This window comes from Panthera onca, chromosome D4 (assembly GCF_046562875.1).
Source record: "Panthera onca isolate mPanOnc1 chromosome D4, mPanOnc1 haplotype 2, whole genome shotgun sequence".
NCBI classification, from domain to species: Eukaryota; Metazoa; Chordata; class Mammalia; order Carnivora; family Felidae; genus Panthera; species Panthera onca.
This window is the reverse complement of record NC_138351.1, coordinates 58,516,254-58,542,719: the sequence shown is the minus strand read 5'-3', so window position 1 is coordinate 58,542,719 and position 26,466 is coordinate 58,516,254. Positions and strand designations below refer to the sequence as shown.

The 26,466-nt window shown below is 42.6% G+C and overlaps 1 protein-coding gene across 1 annotated transcript; it reads right to left on the bottom strand.

Annotated features, from left to right (window-relative positions):
• Nucleotides 1-21,312: 21,312 nt before the first annotated feature.
• Nucleotides 21,313-26,360, bottom strand: CCIN (calicin). The gene is made up of 2 exons (XM_060609317.3): nt 24,990-26,360; nt 21,313-23,534 (listed from the first exon to the last, which is right to left on the bottom strand). Exon 2 carries the CDS (start codon nt 23,141-23,143, stop codon nt 21,377-21,379), a length of 1,767 nt encoding a protein of 588 aa, XP_060465300.1. The 5' UTR covers nt 23,144-23,534; nt 24,990-26,360; the 3' UTR covers nt 21,313-21,376.
• Nucleotides 26,361-26,466: the final 106 nt, after the last annotated feature.

Genomic DNA, 26,466 nt, shown 5'->3' with positions numbered 1-26,466 from the left:
AAGCGTGCGACCTCAGCCCTGGTCTTGATCTCCCCGTTTGTGAGCTCGAGCCCCAAGTCGGGCTCTGTGCAGACAGCTCGGAGCCTGGAGGCTGCCTCGGATTCTGTCTCCCTCTCTCTCTGTCCCTCCCCTGCTCACGCTCTGTCTCTCAATAATAAATAAACGTTAAAAAAAATTTTTTTTAAATTCTTTTAGTATTTAACATCAGGGGATTTTGTCTACACCATAAAAATGATAATGGGTGATTACATTTAACCCCCCACCATCCCCCCCCCAAAAAAGAAAAAAGCAAAACCCAACCAACCAGAGGTCAAAAATGTCTCCTGAGATGGTCAGCAAAGGACAGGAAAGTGGTTTCTTGAAAACTATATGTATCTTTAATGACTTGGGGTGCCGGGTGGCTCAGTTGGTTGAGCGTCCGACTTTGGCTCAGGTCATGATCTCACAGTTCTTAAGTTCAAGCCCCGCATCCGGCTCTGTGCTGACAGCTCAGAGCCTGGAGCCTGCTTCGGATTCTGTGTCTCCCTCTCTCTCTGCCCCCACCCCCCCCCCCCCCCCCGCCCCACTTGTGCTCTGTCATTCTTTCTCTCAAAAATAAATAAACATTAAAAAAAATTTTTTAATGACAAAAGGAGGTAATTATTTGCTTAAAGCATGTATTTTTAACGTTATTTTTAGTAGGAAATGTAAGCAAGTTTTGAAGAAAAGCATTTAAGAAACTTAAAATCTTAGGCCTGCAATTCATTCAGTTTTCTCCTCCCTCTTTTTGTTTAATGCTCATCCCTAGCATAAACTATCAACAACATAAGGAGTTTCACATTCGTCTTTTCCTTGAAACCATCTCTGCTGCCCCTGGGTGGAGGATAATGGGAAAGGATAGCCATGAGGGGGGCCAAGGAAGACAACTGTTGGATGCTCACAACAGTAGTAGCTGAGGGAGACAGCCTTCACTCTTGAAAGTAGATGGATACGGCTGAAGACAAGTGTATTAGAGTCAAATTAGGGAGGGCTTGAGTGCCCAGGTGAGGATTATTCCTGAATTGCAGGGGCTGAGAGGAGACTTTGAAGGACTTTAAGCAGGCAACAACTTAGAACCCTGTTCTGAAATCTGGCATCTCAGGCAATATAAACATAGAGGGTTCTGAGAGCAGAGACGACAGTTAGGAAAGGTGCTGCACTGAACCTACAGTGGTTCAGGAGGGAGACGAGGGGGACCGAGGATGATATTCCAGGGAACTGAGCAGCGGGCTCTGATGGAAGAAAAATAATGGAGGTAATGTACACATAACTTGGTAACTGATCACATTTAGGAGGCAGGGAGGAGATCCACAGACAATATTTATAGCTTAGAAAACCATGAACAGAAATAGCCACGACAGGAAAAGCCACTTGAGTGCCATGAGGCAGGAGATGAGACAAATGAAGAGTTCAGTGTGGATTCTTACTGAGCACAGGGCACCTGTAACGTATTCAGGAAGCATTCAACAGGATATTGGAAATCAGTCTAACATTCAGGAGAGGAGGCTTTAATTCTAGCAATGGTGAGCAGAGTTGCTTAGGGCCAACTCTTCTGCTGAGAATAACCAGAAAAGCTGGGGAAGCAGTTTTTTCAAAATCTCTCTGAAGGCATCAGAGGACTGACTGCCAAAGCAGTGAGGAGTTGCGGACCCAAGTCCTAGGAGAAGGGGGTAAGCCAAGAAAAGTGAGTCTAACATTTGGAGCCACTTTTCCTCTCAAGGAGATTGTTAGTTCTAAAAGCAGAAGCTGAGAAGCCAAGTAGAGCTCTCAGTAAACAAGGCTGGGAGGAGAAAATAGTTGAGGGCTTACCAAAAAGGAAGAACCCTGAAAACTGTACCAGGTTTTTATGTGGGGTCCAGGAGGGCTATGACTGTACAGTAGGAATCAAGGTGAAGCTCTTCTAAAGCCCAGCTTTGAATCTTACAAATCCTTGACTGGGCTTTCTAGTGCCTTTAGCCTAGAGCTGCCTGCCAAAAGCAAAAGTAAATTCTAATAGAAAAACATTCATCCAAAAATAGCTAAGCATGAAAAGACAAAACATGCTCAGAGACGTTTTCAGAGACAGACCTAGAATAGAAATCCCAGAGGATTCAGATAATGGAGTTATCAGACCTACGTTTTAAAATAGCGATGATTAAGGACTTAGGGGAATTAAAATAAAATAGAGAATTTCAGCAGTTTAAACATTTGAGAACCAAAATTTATAGTATCTGTTACTAACAAGTCAATGGATAAATTTAATAATGGATTAGACATGACTGAAAAGAGAATTAGTGAGCCAGAAGATAGAGCAGAAAAGTATCCAGGCTGAAATGGAGTCAAAAGGATGAAGAACACAGAAAAGAACATAAAAAACATATGGGATATGAGGAATAGGTTTTATAGACATAATTGTAGCTAGAAGGACAGGAGAGAGATTGGAGCAGTGTTAGAAGATAAAATGGCTGAGAATTTCCCAAACTCAAATTTCCCAAATCAAGCTACAGTTTCAAGAAGCACCACGAACTCCAAGCATGTCCAAACAAAACAAAACAGAACAAAACCTCCCTTAAACAATTAAAAAAATAAATCTACAGGCCTTGGGGTGCCTAGATGGCTCAGTTGGTTAAGTGACCAACTTGACTTCTGCTCAGGTTGTGATCTCATGGTTCGTGAGATGGAGCCCCGAGTCAGGTGCCATGCTGAGTGTGGATGCTTGGGATTCTCTCACCCTCTCTCTCTGCCTCTTCCCTGCTCATGCTCTCTCTCTCTCTCTCTCTCAAAATAAACAATAAACATCTACAGGCCTCTTGTGCATTTTTAAATTGACATCTAAATTTTTTCATAATTAGTGGCAAGGATTTAATTTCTTTTTTTTTTAATTTTTTTTTTTAATGTTTATTTATTTTTGAGACAGAGAGAGACAGAGCATGAACGGGGGAGGGGCATAGAGAGAGGGAGACAGAATCGGAAGCAGGCTCCAGGCTCTGAGCCATCAGCCCAGAGCCCGACGCGGGGCTTGAACTTGCGGACCGCGAGATCGTGACCTGAGCTGAAGTCGGACGCTTAACCGACTGAGCCACCCAGGCGCCCCAGGATGTAACTTCTAATACAAATATTGATCCTTTCCAACGAAATTGTTGTATTTCTCTTTTAAATGTATCCAGTGGTATCTATCATGATTTGATGCTACCATCCATTAAAAAAATACATCGCAAAACTTTTCATTAACACTAAGAAATTTCAGATTCTTACTTTTGCTCCCTGAACACATACTACCATTCCAACACTTGCCCCTAAATTCTACCCCGTTAGAATGTTTTTGTGCTTGAAAGACTTATCGATCAATTTATCATACTTCTTTGTAACAAAAATATGTAATACAAATATAATTGACTATTTTTAATGTTTATTTTTGAGAGAGAGGGCACGTACGAGGAAGCAAGTGTGGGAGGGGCAGAGAGAGAGGGAGAGAGAATCCCAAGCAGGCTCTGGGCTATTAGCATGGAGCCTGATGCAGGACTCCATCTGGCAAACTACGAGATCATGACCTGGGCCAAAATCAAGAGCCAGATGCTTAACTGACTGGGCCACCCAGGCGCCCCTATAACTGACTTTTAAAAAATATCCCATAACCATAAGGCTCTGTGAAAATTTTGTTTTGGATTGACATAATTAGTAGTATATATTCAATCAAAGCAGCAAAATATACCAGAAAATGTCATAATTATTAAATATAAAAAGTGAAATTTTATTAGAAATTCCTGTCTTAAAGAGCTAGATGGGCTTGTATATTTATTGCTTATTAATAAATTATCTTAAAACTTAGCACCTTTAGGTAACAAACATTTATTATTTCACAGTTTCTGAGGGTCAGAAATCTGAGAGGGCTTAACTGGGTGGTCCTGACTCCGGATCCCATGAGGTAGCAATCTATCGGCAGTGGCTACAGTCATTCAAATCTTGATGGGGACAAGTTAACCACTTCCAAAGTCACTTACAAGGCTATTGGCAGGAGGCTTCAGTTCCTTGCCATATGGGCCTCCTCAAAATGTTACGACACAGAAGCTGGCATTCTCCAGAGTGAATAATCCAAGAAAGAATGACCGAGACCGAGGCATGGTATCTTTTTACAACTTTACTGAGATACAATTCACATCCCGTGCAAGTCTCCCATGTGAAGTGTACAATTCAATGGCATTTAGCATATTCACAGAGTTGTGCGTCCATCACCACTGTCAATTTTAAAACATTTTCATTACTCCCAAAGAAATTTTACACTCCATCCTCTCAAATTCCCTAGCTCTAGGCAACCAATTTTCTACTTTCTGTCTCTATAGGTTTGCCTGTTATGGACATTTCATGAAACTGGAATTATGCAATGTATGGTTCTTTGTGACTAGCTTCTTTCACTTCACATAATAGTTACAATGGTCATCATGCTATGGTATATATCAGTACTTTGTTTCTTTTTATGGTTGAATAATATTTCACTGTATGGATATATCTCATTTTTCCATTTATCAGCTGATTTGGGTTGTTTCCACTTTTTGACTATTATGTATGAACATTCATGTACAAGTTTTTGTGTGCATACATGTTTTCATTTTCCTTAAGTATATATACCTAAAAGTGAAATTACTATTTATACCCAGTACATACATTACTGGTCATATGGTAACTCCATGTTTAATCATTTGAAAATTGCCATACTGTTTTTCAAAGTGGTTACACCATTTTACATTCTCAGTAACATCGTATGAGAGTTCCATTTTCTTCACAGAGTCATCAATACTTATTTTTTTATTATTACAGTGATCCTAGTGGATATGAAGTAACATCTCATGTTTTTTTTGTTTATTTATGTTTAATCTTTTTTACTGTTTATTTATTTTTGAGAGACAGATCATGAGCAGGGGAAGGGCAGAGAGAGAGGGAGACACAGAATCGGAAGCAGGCTCCAGGCTCCAAGCTGTCAGCACAGAGCCTGACACAGGGCTGAAACCCAGGAACCATGAGATCATGACCTGAGCCAAAGTCAGATGCTTAACCAACTGAGCCACCCGGGTGCCCCTATTTATTTATTTTGAGAGAGAGAGAGAGAGAGAGAGAGAGAGAGAGAGCAATTGTGAATGGAGTAGGGACGGAGAGAGAATTCCAAGCAGGCTCCATGCTGTCAGCTTGGAGCCCAACATGTGGCTCATGAGCATGTGTGCAAGCAAGTAAGGGAGGAGCTGAGAGGGAGAGAGAATCCCAAGCAGGCCCCATGCTCAAACCCAGGACCATGACTCAAGCCGAAAACCAAGAGTTAGACACCCAACCCACCAAGCCACCCACACACCCCGAGGCACAATAGGTTTTAAATTTGATGATGGTTATTTGTGTTTTTGGAGTAATATCTAAGAAACCATTGCCTATCCAAAGTTGTAAAGACACCTATGTGAGAATGGTACTTTTTTAAAATTCAAAATCTGAAATAGGGGGCGCCTGGTGGCTCAGTCAGTTAAGCGGCCGACTTCAGCTCAAGTCATGATCTCGCGGTCCGTGGGTTCGAGCCCCGCGTCGGGCTCTGTGCTGACCGCTCAGAGCCTGGAGCCTGTTTCGGATTCTGTGTCTCCCTCTCTCTCTGACCCTCCCCCATTCATGCTCTGTCTCTCTCTGTCTCAAAAATAAATAAACGTTAAAAAAAATTTAAAAAAAAAAAAAGAATAACCTAAAGTTTAAAAAAAAAAATCTGAAATAAAAATGGAGTCATTAAAATTTAAACACATTATAAACATCAAAAGAGGATATACAAACAACTGTATGTTAATAACACTGAAAAAGTAAATGAAAAATTCCTAGAAAATATAACTTAAAAATAACACAAGGAGAAATAGAATTGGATATTCCTATAACTAGTAAAAACAATAAATCAGAAAGCTTCCCACAAATTCCATTTGCCTTCATTAGTGAAATTTCTTGTCTTCGTAGATTCTTCCAGAGAATTTTAAAGAGGAGGATATACTCCAACTCATTTTATGGTAAGCATAATCTTGATACAAAACCCAGTAGAGAAAGGAAAATTACAGGCAAAGTCATTCATGAATATAGTTGAGAAAACCATGAGTGGGAGTCAGATGGAGTAAGCACATTCCTCCTGTCTCTCCCACTGAATGCCTCTGTAAAACCTAGCCAGAATGCATGGAGCAGAAGCTATTTGAGGACTCTGAAAAGTAAATAGTGGCAGACAAGTTGGGGAAGAAGACCAAAATATGAAGTACTGAACTGGCAATGAATTCACCATTTTTTATCCTCTGGTTCTCCTGCCACTTGGTCTCAGACACGGATGCAGTTATGAAAGCGCACGGCAGGCAGAGTAAGCTAAGCAAAGCTCTAGCTTCCTGGTGGAGAACCAAAAAGAAGAACCCCAGGGACCTGAATAGTACAAGGGAGATCATAGAGAAGGAGCACCTTGGAGAAGTGGCCCTATTAAATTGCTCACAAACTCCTGGGCTCAGCCCTGACCTGTACTTAGGTCTGGTCTTTTTTTTTTTAATTTTTTTTAACATTTATTTATTTTTGAGACAGAGAGAGACAGAGCATGAACAGGGGAGGGGCAGAGAGAGAGGGAGACACAGAATCTGAAACAGGCTCCAGGCTCTGAGCTGTCAGCACAGAGCCCGATGCGGGGCTCGAACTCACGGACTGTGAGATCATGACCTGAGCCGAAGTCGGCTGCTTAACCGACTGAGCCACCCAGGTGCCCCAGGTCTGGTCTTAATCAGCATGTAAGACTTTGAGAACTATACTTTCCACCATCCAAGTCCCAGACTGTCCACTGGGTAGCACACACGTGGACTAGATCTGAACACCATTGCAAAGTGTGAAAATTAAAATGAAATTCTAACCACAGTCCATAAGACTGGTTTGGAACTTACAGCCTGAATCTAATTAGGTCAATTGCATACTAATAAAAAATAACATTCTTCATATGATTTAAACAAGAGCCAGAGTCTCCTAGCTTAACACTCAAAATGTTTAAGATACATTCTTAAACTTGGCAGATGAATAATTACTTGGCATACGAGTAACTAAGGAAAATCTCAACTCACAAATAAAGACAGTCAACATGTGTCAATATTAAGATGACTTAGATATTGGACTCACGTGACAAAGACTTTAAAGCAACCATTATAAAAATGCCGTAACAATTGTAAACATCCTTGGAACAAATGGAAAACTTGGAAGATTCAGTAAGGAAATAGAAAATATAGTGAATAACAAAATGGAAATGCTAGAACTGGAAAATAAGAAAGCCCAGAAGTTAAAAACTCACTGGATGTACCCCAAAGCAGTATGGAGATGACAAAGGGAAGAGTCTGTGAACATAAAGATGAGTAAACATTAGTCTAAACAATAGTGAGGGGGAAAAAAAACCTGAAAAGATCCCAGGGAACCTGTGGAACAATAAAAAAAAAAAAAAAAAAAAAATCCAGCATTTGTTCCATTAGACTTCCAGAAATAGAGAAAGAGTGCAGAGCTGGAAAAATGTTTGAAGTAATAACAGCTGAAAACTTCCCAAATTGGCAAAAGACATAAATCTACATATTCATTTTTTTTTAAACATTTTATTTATTTTTGAGACAGGGAGAGACAGAGCATGAACGGGGGAGGGTCAGAGAGAGAGGGAGACACAGACTGAAACAGGCTCCAGGCTCTGAGCTGTCAGCACAGAGCCCGACGCAGGGCTCAAACTCACGGACAGTGAGATCATGACCTGAGCCGAAGTCGGACGCTTAACCGACTGAGCCACCCAGGGGCCCCATAAATCTACATATTCAAAAGGTTCTGTGAACTCCAAACAAGATAAAGCCAAAGAATTTTATACCCATACACATCATAGTAAAACTGCTGAAAACTAAAGAAAATAAATCTTCCATGTGGTCAGACAAAAATAATACATTCTGGCAGAGAAGCAATGATTTGAATGAATGCTGAATTCTCATCAGAAACCATGAAGGCAAGAAGGGGGTGGCACAATATTTTTAAGGTGTTGAAAAAAGAAACTATCAAGCCAGAATTTTCTATCCGGTAAAAATAACCTCCAGTAATGAAGACGAAATAAAGACATTCTCCGAAGGAGGAAAAGTGAGAGCATTCGTGGCCAGTTGACATGCTCTAAAAGAATGGCTAAAGGAAGTTTTTCAGAGGAAAGGGAAATGACACCAAAATGAAAGCTAGAACATCAAGAATGAAGGAAGAGTGACAAAAATGATAAATATCTGGGTAAATATAATAGACCATTCTTTTTCTTTTGAGTTCTTTAAAATATGCTTGATATTTAGAAGCAAAAAAAAAAAAAAAAAAAAAAAAAGAACAGTGTCTGATGGGGTTTTCAATGTGTGTAGATGTAACATGTAAGACAACTATAATATAAAGGGGGAGGGTAAAGGGACCTATATGGAGTAAGGTTTTTAATATCACTTGACGTAGTTAAATATTAATTTTAAATAGACTATGAAGTTCAGTATGGATACTGTAATCCCTAGAACCACTAAAAACTTTATACAAAGAGATATTATCAAAACACAATAGATTAAAATGGAATGCTAAAATACATTCAACTAACCCCAAAGAAGGTGGGAAAGAAAGGAGAGGAATGAAAAAGAGGGGCAAAATGGAAAATGAATAATAAAATGGGAGCCCTATATCCAAACATATCAATAAGTCATTAAACTTTTTTTTTTAATGTTCATTTATTTATTTTTAGAGAGAGTTTGGGGGAGAGAGTCTGTACCGTCAGCACAGAGACTGACTCGGGACTTAATCTCATGAACCATGAGGTCATGACCTGAACTGAAATCCAGAGTCATATGCTTAACCAACTGAGCCACTCAGGCACCCCTAAATATAACTGTTTTCAACACACCAATACAGGGGCACCTGGGTGGCTCAGTTAGTTAAACATCTCACTCTGGATTTCAGCTCAGGTCATGATCTCATGGTTCATGGATTCAAGCCCTGCATGGGGCCCTGCTTAGGATTTTCTCTCTCCGTCTCTCTCTCTTCCCCCTCCCTGCTAGTGTGCTCTTTCTCTCAAAAATAAATAAACATTAAAAATAAATAAGCACCCCAATATAAAAATCAGAGTTTGTTAGAATAACAAGACATGAACCAATTATAGTCTGTCTATAAGAAACTTCAAGATAATGAATGATATAGATAGGTCAAAAGGAAAAGGATGGAAAAAAGATCTTCCATGCAAACACTAATATCAGACAAAGTAGACTCAAAACAAGGAAAGTAACAGGGATAAAGGCATATATTATCCGATGATAAAAGGGTCAGTTCACCAAGAAAACATTAAAATCCTAAATGTGTATGTAAGTAACAATTACCTCAAAATACATGAAGCAAAAACAGAACCAAAAAGAAAAACACATAAATCCACAATTATAGTTGGGGACTTCAATACTAATAGAAAGAAGTAATAGAAAGAAAATCAAGGATATAGAAGGACTGAACAACACCATCTGCCAACTGGATTTAATTGACATTTATAGGACACTCTATTCAGTAACAGCTAAATATGTGTTTTTTTCCCAAGCGCACATGGGACATTCACCAAGACAGACATATTTGGGGTCATAAAACAAACTACAACCTGGGGTGCTTGGGTGGCTCAGTTGGTTAAACGTCCGACTTCAGCTCAGGTCACGATCTCACGGTTCATGGGTTTGAGCCCTGTGTTGGGCTCTCTGTGCTGACAGCTCAGAGCCTGGAGCCTGCTTCGGATTCTGTGTCTGCCTATCTCTCTCACTGCCCCTACCCAACTCATGCTCTGTCTCTCTCTCTCCCAAAAATAAACAAACATTAAAAAAAATTTAAAAACAAACTACAAAAACAAAAAAAATTGGGAAAATACAGTGACCATAATGGAACTACAGTAGATGTGATGAACAGAAAGATACTAAGAAAATTCCAAAACTTTGAAAATTAAACAAAACACTTCTTTTTTTTCATAATGCACAGAATTTATTTATTTTTAATTTATTTTTATTTTAACTTGTTTCATTTTTTAGTTTTTAAAATTTACATCCAAATTAGTTAGCATATAGTGTAACAATGATTTCAGGAGTAGATTCCTTAGTGCCCCTTACCCGATTAGCCCATCCCCCCTCCCACAACTCCTCCAGTAACCCTGTTTGTTCTCCATATTTATGAGTCTCTTCTGTTTTGTCCCCCTCCCTGTTTTCATATTATTTTTGTCTCCCTTCCCTTATGTTCATCTGTTTTGTCTCTTAAAGTCCTCATATGAATGAAGTCATATGATTGTCTTTCTCTGACTAATTTCACTTAGCATAATACCCTCCAGTTCCATCCATGTAGTTGCAAATGGCAAGATTTCATTCTTTTTGATTGCCGAGTAATACTCCACTGTATATACATGTGTGTATGTATGTATGTATGTATGTATGTGTGTGTGTGTGTGTGTGTGTATATATATATATATATACCACCTCTTCTTTATCCATTCATCCGTCGATGGACTTTTGGGCTCTTTCCATACTTTGGCTATTGTCGATAGTGCTGCTATAAACATGGGGGTGCATGTGTCCCTTCGAAACAGCACCCCTGTATCCCGTAGATAAATGCCTAGTAGTGCAACTGCTGGGTCGTAGGGTAGTTCTATTTTTAGTTTTTTGAGGAACCTCCATACTGTTTTCCAGAGTGGCTGCACCAGCTTGCATTCCCATAAACAAAACACTTCTAAATAATCCATGAGTCAAAAAGTCTGTAGGGAAATTAGAAAATATTTTCACCTGAGTGAATGAAAATACAAATATAAAGTTTTCAGGATGTAAAGTAGTTTTAGAGAAAAGTTATTAGTATTAAATTCTGGTATTAGAAAAGAAGAAATGTCTTAAGTAAATAATCTAAGCTTTCACTTTAAGCAACTAGAAATAGAGCAAAGTAAACCCAAAGGAAGCAGTAGGAAAGAAATGAGAAAGAGCATAAATCAATAAAATTGAAAACAGAAAAATAGAGAAAATTAATGAAATCAAAATCTGGTTCTTTGAAAAAATAATAAAATAAATCTCTAGCAAGACTGAAGATACAAATTACATGCAATACTCTGCAACATTAAAAGGATGATAACAGGATGTTATAAACAACTGCACATAAATTTGACAACATAAGTGAAATGGACAAATACTTGAAAGCCACAAACTACCAAAACTCACCAAAGATGAAATGGATAATCTGCACAGTCATATGACCACTTAAGAAATGGTCACCTCCCGAGGGAAAAAAAAATCTCCAGAACTACCTAGTATTGTCAGCCAAATATTTAAGGAAGTAACACCAGTTCTAAGCAATGTCTCCTGAAAAAGAGAGAGAAACAGAGACAGAGAAAAGGGAGCACTCCTCAACTCATTTTATGAGGCAAGCATTGCTCTGATACTAAAACTAGACAAAGGGAGTACAAAAAGAGAACTATAAATCAGTATCTCCCAAGGACAGGGATGCAAAAATCCCCCGACAGAATACAGTCCCTGACTTAATGCTGGCTCAGTGTATAGTTTTTCAACTTTATGATGGTGCAAAAGCAATACTCATTCAGTAGAAACTGTCTGAATTTTGAATTTGGATCTTTTCTCAGGCTAGCGATACAACACTCCCTTGTGATGGTAGCTCCAGATCACAAGAGTAGACAACAAATATACTTAGAATGATTCTGTACCTATACAACCAATCTGTTTGTCACTTTCAGTACAGTATTCAATAAATTACGTGAGATATTCAATACTTTATTATAAAATAGGCTTTGTGTTAGATGACTTTTTCCAACTGTAGACTCAAGTAAATGAGCCTGTTTAAGTTAGGCCAGGTTAAGCTATGATGTTTGGTAGGTTAATTGTATTAAAGGCATTTTTGACATGAGTTGTTGTCAACTTACAATGGGTTTATCAGGACATGACCTCACTGTAAGTCGAGAAAGATCCGTATTAGCAAGTTGAATCTATCAACATGTAAAAAGAACAGTATATGATGACAAAATGGAGTTTATCTCAGGATGCAAGCTGGTTCAATATTGAAAAACAAATCAATGTGGGGTGCCTGGGTGGATCAGTCAGTTAAGCGTCCCGCTTGGGCTCAGGTCACGATCTCACGGTCTGTGAGTTCAAGCCCCAGGTCAGGCTCTGTGCTGACAGCTTGGAACCTGGAGTCTGCTTCAGTTCCGTGTTTCCCTTGCTCTCTGCCCCTCCCCTGCTCTCTCTCTCTCTCAAAAATGAACAAACGTTAAAAAATTTTTAAAAAAGAAAAGAAAAACAAATCAATGTAATCCACCACAAAGTCTAATGAAGAAAAATCACATAATTCACACAGAAAAAAATTTGACAGATTTCAACATCTACTTATTATAGAGTCTCATCTATGAAAAACCTATCATGTTAATGATAAATTTGGCATATTAATGGTGAAAGACTGACTGCTCTTCCCCTAAGATCAGTGACAAGTCAAGGATATTCCCTTACCACTCCTATTCAATTTTGCACTGGAAGTCCTAGCCAGTAAAGTAAGATAAGAAAAAGAAATAAAAGGCGGTGGGTGGGGGGATGGGTGAAATAGGAAGGGGACTGAAGAGTACACTTATTGTGATGAACACTGAATAATGTATAGAGTTCTTGAATCACTATATTATATATCTGAAGCTAATATAACACTGTATGGTTTTTCAAAGAATTTTAATTAACATTTATTTATTTTTGAGACACAGAAGAAACAGAGCATGAGCAGGGAGGGGCAGAGAGAGAGAAGGAGACACAGGATCCGAAGCAGGCTCTGAGCTATCAGCACAGGGCCCCACGCAGGGCTCGAATCCACAAACTGTGAGATCATGACCTGAGCCGAATTTGGATGCTCAACCGACTGAGCCACCCAGGCACCCCATAACACTGTATGTTAACTGTACTAGAATTAAAATTTTAAAAGAGTATGCAGAGGAAGGAATGAAGTTGTCCCTATAATTGTCTATACAGAAAATTTCAAGAAATCTGCAAAAAAACCTCCTAAAATTAATAAGTGAGTTTGACTAAGTTGCAAGATACATGGTCAACACACAAAAATCAATCATATTTCTCCATACTAGCAATGTATAGTTAGAAACTAAAAATTTTTAAATACCATTTACAGTTAGTTCCCTACGATAATTTTACAAGTAAAATAAAAATGAGCGAATATATAGTAAATGGAATCCAGCACCATATAGAGGGAATTCTATAGTTGCTGAGTCCAGTAATTATATAAAAACATACAGTATTTTATATAAAAGTATGTCATATGTTGGGGCGCCTGGGTGGCTCTGTCGGTTAAGCGTCCGACTTCGGCTCAGGTCATGATCTCGCGGTCCATGAGATCGAGCCCCGCGTCGGGCCCTGTGCTGACAGCTCAGAACCTGGAGCCTGTTTCAGATTCTGTGTCTCCCTCTCTCTCTGCCCCTCCCCCACTCATGCTCTGTCTCTCTCTGTCTCAAAAATAAATAAACATTAAAAAAAAAAAAGTATGTCATATGTCATAGCCAAGTTAGGTTTATACCAGGAATGGATGAATGGTTTTGCATTGACAAATTAATAAAAGTGACTTGTCCTTATTAATAAAGGAGACAACTTGTGTTCATTTCACTAGATGCAGCAAAAGTATTTGATAACATTCAATATCACAATAAAAACTCTTAGTAAATTTGGAATAAAGGCAATTTCCTTAAAGAGATAGAAAGTCATTACACATAATATAATTGTATATTTGGAAAGTATAGCAGTATCTACAAATATATTTTTTAAAAATTTTTTACATATTCTGGATACAAGTTCTTTGCCAGATAGGTGACTGGCAAATATTTCTTTCACTATGTAGCTTGTCTTTTCATCCTCTTAACAGTATCTTTCCTGGAGCAAAAGTTTTTCATTTTGATGAGGTCCAATTTATTATCAATTTTTTAAATGGATCATGCTTTCAATGTCATATCTAGGAAATCTTTGCTTAACCCCAGGTTACAAATATTTTCTCCTATGTTTTCCTCTAAAGTTTTGTAGTTTTGCTTTTTACATTTAGAGCTATGATTCATATTAGTGGAGAGAAGATATTTACCACATGTACAACTGATAAAGGGCTCACATCCAGAATATATAAAGATGTCCTAGAAGTTGCTAAATACAAAGTCAGCATACAAAACCCAGCTGTATTTCTATACATATTCAACTATGAAAAGAGGAAATTAATTTTTATTTCTTTTAAATTTTTTTCGATATATGAAGTTTATTGTCAAATTGGTTTCCATACAACACCCAGTGCTCATCCCAAAAGGTGCCCTCCTCAATACCCATCACCCACCCTCTCATCCCCCCCACCCCCCATCAACCCTCAGTTTGTTCTCAGTTTTTAAGAGTCTCTTATGCTTTGGCTCTCTCCCACTCTAACCTTTTTTTTTTTTTTTTTCCTTCCCCTCCCCCATGGGTTTCTGTTAAGTTTCTCAGGATCCACATAAGAGTGAAACCATATAGTATCTGTCTTTCTCTGTATGGCTTATTTCACTTAGCATCACACTCTCCAGTTCCATCCATGTTGCTACAAAGGGCCACACTTCATTCTTTCTCATTGCCACGTAGTACTCCATTGTGTATATAAACCACAATTTCTTTATCCATTCATCAGTTGATGGACATTTTAGGCTCTTTCCATAATTTGGCTATTGTTGAGAGTGCTGCTATAAACATTGGGGTACAAGTGCCCCTATGCATCAGTACTCCTGTATCCCTTGGGTAAATTCCTAGCAGTGCTATTGCTGGGTCATAGGGTAGGTCTATTTTTAATTTTTTGAGGAACCTCCACACTGTTTTCCAGAGTGGCTGCACCAATTTGCATTCCCACCAACAGTGCAAGAGGGTTCCCGTTTCTCCACATCCTCTCCAGCATCTATAGTCTCCTGATTTGTTCATTTTGGCCACTCTGACTGGCGTGAGGTGATATCTGAGTGTGGTTTTGATTTGTGTTTCCCTGATGAGGAGCGACGTTGAGCATCTTTTCATGTGCCTGTTGGCCATCCGGATGTCTTCTTTAGAGAAGTGTAGGAAATTAATTTTTAAAAGGATACTATAAAGTATACACACATGCATGTGTACAAATTTTTAAATGTCAGGTAGAATAAATCTAAAAAAAGTATGTGACACCTCTACAAAGTAAAGAATAAAACTTTAAGGGAAATTAAAGAAGACTCTCCAAAGTAGAGACATATACCATGTTCATGAATTTTAAAAATTGATATTGTAAATATATCAAATTTCCCTAAATTGATCTCTAAGTTTAGCACAATCACAACCAAAATCCCAACAGGTTTTCTGTGGATCCTAATGGTCTAATTCTACTAAACTGTGGAGGATGTGATAGAGCTTTGGTAATGTCAGTAACTGCTGACTGTGGTATTGGCATAAGATCAGAAGAACAGACCAATGAAATAAGAGAGCTCATAAACACATTTCTGTCTGTGGACACGTGATTTACAACAAAGGTGGCACTGCAGAGAAGTGGAAAATTGGCACTGGGGCAGTTATATATCCATATGAGAACTTTGTAACCCCGGGGTAAAGAATGATTTCTCCAAGTATCAAAGAGCAGTAACAAAAAAGGAGAAGACAAATCAGGCTAATTACAATTAAAACCTACCATTAAGAGTGAAAAGACAAGCCACAGAGGCAAAGAAGATACTTACCATATGTGTAACTGATAAAGGGCTCATATCCAGAATATATTAAGAATTCCCACAAGTCAATAAAGAAGACAGAAAAAAGAAATGAAGACTTCACAAAAGAGGAATTCCACATGGACAATAAACATGAAAAGACGCTTAACCTAATTATCCAACTAAGAGAATGCAAATTAAAAACCACACTGAAATACCACTTAATATCCAGTTGGCTAGGATTTTAAAAAGTCTGACCAATAGCAAGTATTGGCAAGCCTGTAAAGCAACAGGACTTCTCATATACTGCTAATGGCAATGTTAATTAACAATCACTTTGCAAAAATAATTTGGCATTATCTTACAAATAAGACAGCAATTCCACTCCTAGGTATATGCCCTAGACAAACTTGGTACATGTGCACCAAGATACACTCACAAGAACAGCATGGTAATTGTAATGGCCCAAACTGGAAATGACCCACATGTCCATCAACAGGAAACTAGATAAGGAAAATGACATATTCATATAAAATAGCATACAGACGTGAAACGGATGGAACTAAACCTACATACAACAACATGGATAAGTTATAAAACATAATTTCGAATGAAAGGAGCCAGACACAAGATAATTCATACTGTACAATTTTCTTGTGAAGTTCAAAAACAGTCTGACCTAATCTATACTCCAGAAATGCCTATTTAGATAATAAAACTATATCGAAAACCCAGGAACACATTATCATAAAGGTCAGAGGGGAGAGAAGAGATTATAATCTGGAAAGGGGCTAGATAGCTTTTGAGGTATTGGCAATGCTCTATTTCTAGCACTCAATAGTGGTTACAAGGATATTTACAGTAACTCATTAAGCTACACGGTCATGCATCATTGCTTTTCTGCATGCGTTGTATTCACAAGAAGGGTTATTGAGCACGTGTCTCATTTCTTGATAAGTGTTCTAACTTACATGTGATGTGTTTACTTTGTTCAAAGATGAAACACTGATCTTTCGGAAGTAAACGTGGAATGTTTTATGTCATCCTTTAAATGGCGTAAAATACGCAACTAGACATGGGATGATGGAGCTTCTTCTCAGGAATGCGAGAGGTGAAGATGTAGAGTAGGCATGCTTGGTCGCAGGTATTTTCTAAAATACTTGGAACAAATCTTGGACATTCTAATTCTAAAATAAATGGGTAGGTAGGAAAGCATAGACTTGCCATGAGTCTGTGGCCTAAATGAAATAGTACACTATGACTGTCAGTGTTGCTGAGCCACACTGTCTGTGTTTTGTCCTCACAGGACACTTCCTCAGGAAGAAAGCTTTCTCTGAGAACAGTGGCATGCGGAAGAGGAAAGGTTATTAAGCAACTGTCATAAAATAAGCCCATGAAAAGATGCTTAATATCATTAGTCATCAGGGAAATGTAAATCACAACCACCATGAGATGCCACTTTGCTCCCACCAAGATGACTATGTTTGGAAAGAGAGATAACAAGAAGTGTCCACGAGGACGTGGAGAAATTGAAACGGTCATACATTGGAAGTGGGAATGTAAAATGATGCATCTGCTTTGAAAACAGTCTGGCAGTTTCTCAAATAATTGAACACAGAGTTACCCTATGATCTAACAATTCCACTCTGAGGTGTATATCCAACAGAAATGAAAACATATGTGAACACAAAAACTTGTACATGAATGCTCACAGAGCATTCTTCATACTAGCTGAGAAGTGGAAACAACCCAGATGGCCATCAGTTAACTGATAAATGAGTAAATAACATGTGGTCTATCCATACAGTAGAATGTTACTCAGCCATAAAAAAGGAATGACGTACTGGTATATGCTACGACATAGATGAACCTTGAAAACATTAGGCTAAGTGAAAGCCGGTGAAAAAGTCATATACTGGGACACCTGGGTAGCTCAGTCGATTAAGCATCTAACTTGACCTCAGCTCAGCTCTTGATCTCAGGGTCGTGAGTTCATGCCTCGCGTTGGTCTCCACGCTGGGCATGGAGCCTACTTAAAAAAAAAAGTCACATATTGTACGGTTCTATTTAGATGAAATGTGTAGGACAGGCTAATCCATAGAGACAGAAAGGAGACTAGTGGTTGCCTAGGGCTGGGAAGATGAGGGAGTTACAGGTGACAGCAAAGAGGTTCCAGGCTTCTTTTGGGGGTGATGAGAATGTTATAAAATTGTGACAATGATTGTACAACTCTGTGAATATCTAAGAGTCACTGAATTGTACACTTTGGTTGAATTGTATGGTATGTGAATTATATCTCAATAAAGCTTTTCAAAATATGTCATCATTCCATCATGCTATTTAATATTTCTGAACAACCTAACTTGGACAAAGCACCCCAGTTTTTAGTATTTTTTAACCTTTATTTATTTTTGAGGGATTGAGAGAGAGAGAAAGAGAGAGTGCACCGAGCAAGGGAGGGACAGAGAGAGAGGGAGTCACAGAATCTGAAGCAGGCCGAGAATTTGACTCTACATTCAGCTCTGCCAGCCTCCTCAGGGTAGTAAGCTTCAAATGTTTCAGCCTTATGGTCTAATTTTAAGGTGGGAAGCGGTTAGGAAAGAAGGAAGAGGGAGAAAAGAAGGACCACTTGGGTTAATAGATCAAATTAGAATCCTACCATGCCAAAGATCTCCCTTTTTAGCAAGCACCCTAGTGATTCTGCTGCAGCGGGGGGACAGGTCAATTCTGTCCAAGACTGCAAGGGAAAGAACTGACTGAGAAAAGGACAAAGAGGACAGTGTCATCAGGAGACGGTTTGGTGGCATGATAGGAACAGAAGCCAGACTGAGTGGTTTAGAGATTGATCTGGAAGCAAGAGGTGGAGCCAGAGAATAGATGCACAGGAAGCTCAACTAAGGAAATAGATGAGCAGAGAGCAAGAGCTGGACTTCAGGGCCAAGGAGGGTTTGTTTCCAGAAAAAGACAAACTTGAGAATATTTGTGGAATAAAGAGAGAAAATCGGGAAGGGGGTGTAGAGAGAGAAGGAACTGAGGGTCCTGAGAAGTTGTGAGGTGACAAAACGAGACCCAGGGGAGGGGATCAATGCTGAATCCTGGAAGGACAGCTCTTCCTCTGGGATGCAGGAAAGCAGCAGAAGGTCTGGAGAGAGTTTTGGTAGATGTGGGCTTGTTCGTGGAGCTCCGATCATTTGACCTCTATTTCTCTGGACATGTGGTGGCAGAATGAGAGGTAAACAGTTGAGAAAGAGGAGAGAAAAGAGTGGGGCCCCAGGACACCAGAGAGGGTTAGAGAATGAGCTGTGGGGAACGGCACCGGAGTCAGTGAGAGGTGACGCGGTGGCCAGATAAGCCTGGTGGGGTGGGGGTGGGGCAGGTGGGCTTAGCCACGTGGATCTGTAAGATGCTGTTGTTCTTCCAGCTGGAGGACGGCAGTGAGGTAAGCAGAGGTGGGGGCTACCCAGCACTGAAGAAGTGAGAAGGGTGGGAGAAATTCCAGAGAAGAGGTCAGCTGTGAAGTGGAAGGTCCTCGCCTGCAGGGAACAAAGTAAGACGGGGCAGAAGGCAGGCTTTGAAGCCAGAGACCACCCAGCAGCGAGGTCAAGAAGATGATGCTGAGAGGCAAAAAGAAGGGGATGGAGCAGGTTTGAACGACAAAGCTACTTAAAGCGTCCTGTACTAATACGGTAGCCACTAGCCTCCAGGGTCCTCACGTGGTTGGTTAGTCCAAATGCGCTTGTGCTGTAAGTGTAAAGTACACACGATTCCGAAGGCTTCGTACGAGAAAAAAAGAATGTTAAACATCTCAATAAATGCTTGCCCTGATCACTTGTTTAAATGATGTTTGGATATATTGCGTTAAATAAGATACATTAACGTTAATTTCACCTGTTTTTTTTACTCTCGTAGCATTGCTTCTAGAAAAATTTAAATCACATACGTGGCTTGCATTGTATTCCTGTTGCACAGCACTGCTATAGATACTCCCTTACTGGGGCATGGATTGTCTATGTCATGCCCGCGGCCCCAACGCCCGGAACAAGGACCTGCGCAGAGAGGCCTCAGTGAATGGTGTGCATGTGAACTGATGAGAGGATGAATAAATCAATTCATGAATGCGTGAGGGGAAAAATAAGGATTATATATTAGTACGCAAATGAATGAAAGGGGAACAGAGACAGTTAGAATTGAGGACTGCTCATCAAAGCTTTGCGGTAAGGGGTCTCAGAGAGCATTTTACGGGACTTTACTCATACAAAGGCTCAAGAACCTGGACCCTTGCCACACTCTTATTTTCCTTTAAAAAAAAATGTACTCTTTTGGCACTTTTATATATGCCAGGGCTGTCCTAGGCATTTACATGTATTAACTCATTTAAGCTTCACCCTATGAGGGAGGTGGTGGAATTGGCATTTAAATCAGGCCAACTGGTCCCCATGTCTGTACTCCTAACTACTATACCATCCTGTCTCTCTTAGCCCCTCTCATCCCCCAGTTTCTCCAGCAGAGACACATTAGTCCCCCCTTTATCTACAGGGGATCTGTTCCAAGACCCCTAATCGATGCCTGAAACTGCAGATGGTACTGAACCCACTGTATTATGTTTTTTCCTATAGAAGCATTTCTCTGATAGAGTTTAATGTATAAATTAAGCACAGTAAGAGATGAACAACAACAACAAATGATGGAACAATCTTAACAATATGCTGTAATGAAAGTTGTGTGAATGTGGTCTCTCTTTCCGTCTCAAAATATCTTATTGTGCTGTACTCCCCCTTCTTGTGATGATGGGAGATGATAAAATTCCTGCGTGAGCAGATGAAGTGAGGTGAGTGACCACGTTGTGACATAATGTTAGGCTCTTACTGTCTTCTGATGATACATCAGGAGGAGGATCATCTGTTCCTGGATCACAGTTGACCATGGGGAGCAAAGCCACAGAGAAGGGGGGACAACTATATAGATTTGTTTTTTCTCCCTTTAGTGATCTCTCTTTTGCTCGCAGTCCCTCAAACCCTGTATTCCTGGAGAAAGTTTTCCATGAACTTTGCTTACTGAAAACAACTGTAAGTAACCCCCCAACTTCCCCACAAATGAGACACAAACACACGATGGCTGCATAGTCAAATACAACAGCCAAGTAACCATGCCTCCTCTGTTCCCTCTGCCTCCATCCCTGAGCCTTTCCCACACCACTTTCTTCACCCTCCCCTACCTCACCCCCAGACCGTGAGTCTCCTGTCCCAAACCTGGGATCTGCCCTCCCCTGCCTTCCTGGGCAGACTCAAGGGGAGTGAGTGTTGGAGGAGCCTGAGGCTCTAAGCAAATGCTTTATCTCTCAGTCGAGTAGATGCCAGCGGAGATGACTACAGAGGATAGAATGGGGGCTTTCCGGACACCACCTTGGCCAGTGCCCAGGAGTTGCTTCAGTCCCACCCACCAGGGACTCCATTCCAGCCTCAGCTTGGATCCCTCCAGGGACAGAGTAGCCCTGAATTTCCACCCACTGGGAGCAGCCCTAACCCAGGATCTCCTCTTTCAGGGCCAAACATAGACTGGAACGCTAAGAAGGAACCAACAGGCCACCTTCCTCTCTTTCTCTCATTAAATTGTGAATAATAATGCATTTACTTATTCTCCCACTTAAAAAGTTGTTTAAATCCTTTGAAGAATCTTGCAAGGTAGCTTGGCTAGACAGCAGGCAGGACAGTCCAGTGCTTCCGGTGGGGGGGCCAGGGTCTTCCACTCGCCCATCTTTTGGTCCAACAAGTAGGCGTTTGGGTTGATGGTGTAGTCCTTTGTCTGGACATCACTGGCTGTGGTGACACCCCCACAGACAAACACTTTACTGTCTCCAATGGAGCATATAGCATGGGACACATCCAAGGGGCAGTTGTTGGGCAAGAGAGGCACCGAGGTGGTTGTCTTGTTGGCCTTTATCTTCTGCAGGTTGATTTCCACACTCTGCCGGTGGCTGTGTACACAGAGGATGTTGTCCTGGTGGAAAGAGAGCAAGGGCCGGTGGTTGAACTCAATGGGGAAGGTGATACACTGGACCACATCCCCAGTGGTGGTATCAAAGCAGTCCACCACTCCAACCCGAGAAATGTAGCCCTTCACCAAGCACCGCCCAGTGACAATGTACAGGTTCCGGTCACCCTTGGTGATCACGGCTGTGCCATCCATAGGGATGCTCATCTTCCCTGCCAGGCACCAGGCCTCCTTGCGCTCATCATAGCGATAGATATTGGAGACATACCGCCTTGGAGCAATGCTCCCACCCACTGAGTACACTGTCCCCCCGCAGGTCACCATGGTGTGGAAGACAAGCCCAATTGGCAGGTCTGGCAACTTGGTCCAGGAGTTGTCATCCATGTCATACCGCCAAGCTGTCTTCAGCCCTGAAATCTGCTCAGTGGTGCCACCAGAGATGTAGATGTAGCGACCAGCCGAGGTGGCGCTAAGTGCTGCTGCCCGATAGGGCATCTCTGACAGCTTCAACCACAGGTTCTCCTGGATGATATAGGCAAACACGCCATCATTGAACTTGCCATGGGCCTTCTGGCCCCCTAGGATGACCACCGAATCAAGCAGGGCGCCTTTCCGCTGGTAGCTCAACAGGCTGCACGGCCTCTCCTGTTTTCGGTCCATAAGGACACTCTCAATCAGGGTCACATGGGCCGAGCTGTTCTCCATGCCCATCAACTTGTTGCTGGCAAACATCAGTGTCTTGTTGGAGACGGCATTAAGGTTGATGTAATTGAAGAACTTCTTGAAATACTTCTCCCGCTCATCCTTCCGGAAGTGCACCCAATTGATGAGTGCGCTGAGAGCCTGGTCCTCATTGAGCACATGCAAGTTTTCATCTCGGAGCAGGCGGCCAAAGATGACAGGTGGACAGCGCATGAAGTGCATAGAGCCCTCGGGACTCGCCCAGTAGTGGAAGTTGTCACGAATGCCAGAGTAGGCCAAGTCTGATACCTCTTTGAGCTCAAACAACTCAGCCAAGAAGAGGTAGCGCAAGCAGTTTGCTCGGCGGATGGACTTAATCAGGAAGTCATTACAGTGGATTTGAAGGCGTGGTGTGTTGAAATACTGGGCCCCACGCAGGAGCTCCTCCACGTTCTGCTCCGAGATCACCACCTTGCCGCTGTAGAAGTAGTCCAGGAGCTGGTCCACTGTGGCCGGACTCAGGTAGTTGGGGTCAATGGTGATAAAGAGCTCATCGGTGGTCTTCATGTCATTGCTGGAGATGAGGCTCTTCACCAGTGGAGAGACAGCAGCCAGCACGTTGCGATGTGCAAAGAAGACATGGTGGTCCACAGTCAGGGCCATGTCCCAGTACTCTTTGCGTTTCCTCTGTTTGTTCAGGTTCTGCAGCACGAAGCTGTTGTAGTTTTTCTCCGTGAATTCCAATTTCATGGTGCTTCTTGCTGGCTGAGGCAGAAGATCAGCGGCAGGTACTGGAGAACAGATTTTCTCACGCCTTTGGGATTCAGATTGATGGTTGTTTGCAGAGCAGTTGATCGGAGAGGAGGGGGGCTGGGAGAGAGGGTGATGTCATAGAGTGGATGAGGGCATCACAATGCCAGCCCCCTGAGGCCCCTCTCAGAGGCACAGGACCTTTCTCCCTTTTGATGGCTCCAACGTGCCACGGCTAGATCCCCTGCCAGGACTTAATGCCCTGGGTCCAGAGCTCAGGAGAATGGGTTGCAGCTCTAATCTGGGACTTTTCCAAACTTAGTTCAAGGTTATATCCGGAATGTTAGAGCCAGTTTGGGTGGAGGGTGGTATGGGAAGAGAAGAGGGGAAGCTGAGGGAAGAAAGGAGATTTTTGGATTTAGAAGAATCTCCCCATGGATAGGAGGGAAACAGACCCAGAGAAGGGAAGGGACTCGCTCAAGATCCCACAGCAGGTTGGAAGTAGACTAGGGCCTGGAACTCAAGCCTTCTCTAACTCAGTGTTCTTTACCTTTCCAGGAAGCTCCTAACTCCCTAGCTCTCCCCAGTCTCTGGTTCTCAGGTCTCGAGGTCCCTTTCTCTGCCAAGGCTCCTGGCCATCAGAGAATTTCAGGCTCTGTCCTTTGCCTTCTGACCTTTGTAGCCAAGGACACCGTTTTTCTTTAAAATGGAGAGACAGAGACTACTAGTTGGAGCAGGGATACAGGAGTTAGCCACACACTGGCGGACGGGAGGGCCTCTGAAGCTCTGATTATTTCAGTTCCACAGCAAACTGGGACCTTCTCTCCACATTTCCAAGTCTATAGTCATGCAGCTTTGGGAGCTGCGGTGGGTCAGCTCTCTCCATCAAGTGTGGACTTGGACCAGTGGCTCAGACTCTTCTAAACTTCGGTTTCCTCATTTGTGAGATGGGAATGATAGTACCTGCTTCAAAGATCCTTAAGAGTTTAAATCAGAAAATGACTAGACAGTGTTAAGCACAACGTCTGGCGGGTAGCAAACGTCCAATAAATGTTAGCTGCCGTTACTTTATTAATCTATTAGTTCGCTCAGGGCTGGTGTCCTTGGCTGCTCCCTTCCTAAATGCCTCTCTCCGTCTGGTTGGCTTGTGATGGTGGTGGGGGGTCTGGAATCCCGCGTCCCCTCGGAGGGTGGGGGGAGGCTCCCCGAGCCCCGTCCGGCCACGCGGTGGAGCTGGAGGGCCATCTCCGGCCACCGAGGCCCCGACTGCCACGCCCCTCCTCGCTCGCAACAGCAGCGGCTCCAGCTGGGAAAGCGGCGCGGCGCCCCGCCCCGCCCCGCCCCCTCTTGCCACGGGGTTCCGCGCCCCCGGCCGCCGGTGGCAGGGCCTCCCCCGTTCACCACCCGGCCTCCGGTGCCCGCTTTACAGGTGGCGGCCCCGGGGAGAAGCCGTCTCAGACTCGGGGCGTCACCCCTCGGCAACCCGGGCGGGCGTGGGGTTCCCCGAGTGCCCGGCTCCTGCGGAGAGTGGAAGAGCCCGGGGGCCCCACCCGCACCAGCCTTTGGGGGCCCCCAGCGAGGGGCTCAACTCGCAGGCATTTGCCGGGAAGGCCAGATGTCACAGAGAGGACCTGGGCCCGGAGTCCCACTCCTGACCCTTACGTCGTCCTTAGCGCCCCCACTAGGAAACCAGTGTTGCCTGGAGCGTGGGGAGCGTGAGCCTGCAGGCTCTTCCCCTGCCCGGCTTGGTCCACTTATTCATCGTCTCTGCACCACATCCTTCCAGTTTAGACCTGGCTTTTTCGTTGGGGATTTGGCAGCTTGAAAAGTATTTTAAAGTACTTACGTTTGAATGCTGAACTTGTTCACCTTGATACCTGAATGGAATAGAGGCACTCAGTCTCTTGACCTATCCCTGCACAAGGCTAAGAACTAATGTTTTTTCCCATGAAAAGAAGGCTGACTTCAGCCCCTCCACCACAGACTAGCCGCGAGGTTTAGGTGGACCCCTCTCTATCCGTTTTCTCCATGTGAGGCTAACTGAGCTCTAAATGCTTCACCAGCCCTGATCTCGCGAGAGGTGGCTGCCACCTAGGTGCAGGTGAGACCTCTTGGTGTTGATGCCGGCCGCTTTTTCATCCATTGACATCTAGGCTTGCCCTTGTGAGAGGCGGGCAGACCTCACCTCCGCGGGCGTTTCAACCAGTAGAGGATGGGTGGGGTCAGGCCTGTGGTTGCATCCACCCCTTTGCCCCCACATCTTTCAGCCTTAGGGGCATTTTGGTGGAGGAGGTGGCCGGGCCCCTTTACGTTTGTTTCAGGCACCAGAACACCAGGGCAGGAAGTCTCTCCAGTTACGAAAGTTGGGCACAGGGGGTGTCACGGGACCTGAGAAGATCCAGTAGACTTAACTCTTTGTGCCAGACCTGGTACAGCCGGACAGACTGCAGCCCCGAGTGGGGAAGGGAGCACAACTCTGAGAGCACAGGGCTAGAGCCTGGAGCCAGGGTTCCTAATTCCTTCCTCTGCTCTCTGGCGACAAAGGAGAACTGGCGATCTGGCTTGTCTTTGGCTCTTACTGATTGTGGGAGTTGCTGTCTTTAAGAGATCCATTAAAGAAGTGAAATCAATGCCCACCCGCTCAGCCAGCTTTGTTGCCTGGCTTTTCTTCAGCCTAGAGTGCTCTTCTGGTCAGCTTTTTTCTTTCTCCAGCCAACTGACGAAACAGACTCCAACCTCAAGAGCCTGGCTGCATGCCAGCATCCACCACCCTGTTATGTGTGTGCATTGGGTGGAAGCAATTGGGTGGGAGCTGCCAGGAAGTTCACTGACTGGTCATTCAGTCCCTGTTGCTCAAGGTGGTTGCCCAGGTGTGGCCTCAGCCCAGTCTTTTTATTCCCCCCATCCTCAGCTTTCTGACCAGCTCATTATTTGGTTGATAAGACTCCCTCAGGGAGGGGACCCTACTATTCTAACCTTCTGGAGAACAGCAGTTGACATTATCATTTTGTTGGGAAGCCCTGAAGATGAGGGGTATGTTTTAAAGATACACAGATTTGGGGCCCCTGGGTGGCTCAGTTGGTTAAGCGTCTGACTTCGGCTCAGGTCATGATCTCACGGTTGGTAGGCTCGTGTCAGGCTCTGTGCTGACAGCTCAGAGCCTGGAACCTGCTTTGGATTCTGTATCTCCATCTCCTTCTGCCCCTCCTCGGTTCATGCTCTTTCTCTCTCTCTCTCTCTCTCTCAGAGCTAAATGAACATTAAAAAAAAAAAAAAAAAAAAAAAAAAAAAAAAAAGACTTAAAAAAAAAATAAAGATACACA

What these genes read in the sequence shown, in the direction of transcription:
- CCIN (XM_060609317.3), bottom strand. Translation starts at nt 23,143, where the DNA reads ATGAAATTGGAATTCACGGAGAAAAACTACAACAGCTTCGTGCTGCAG.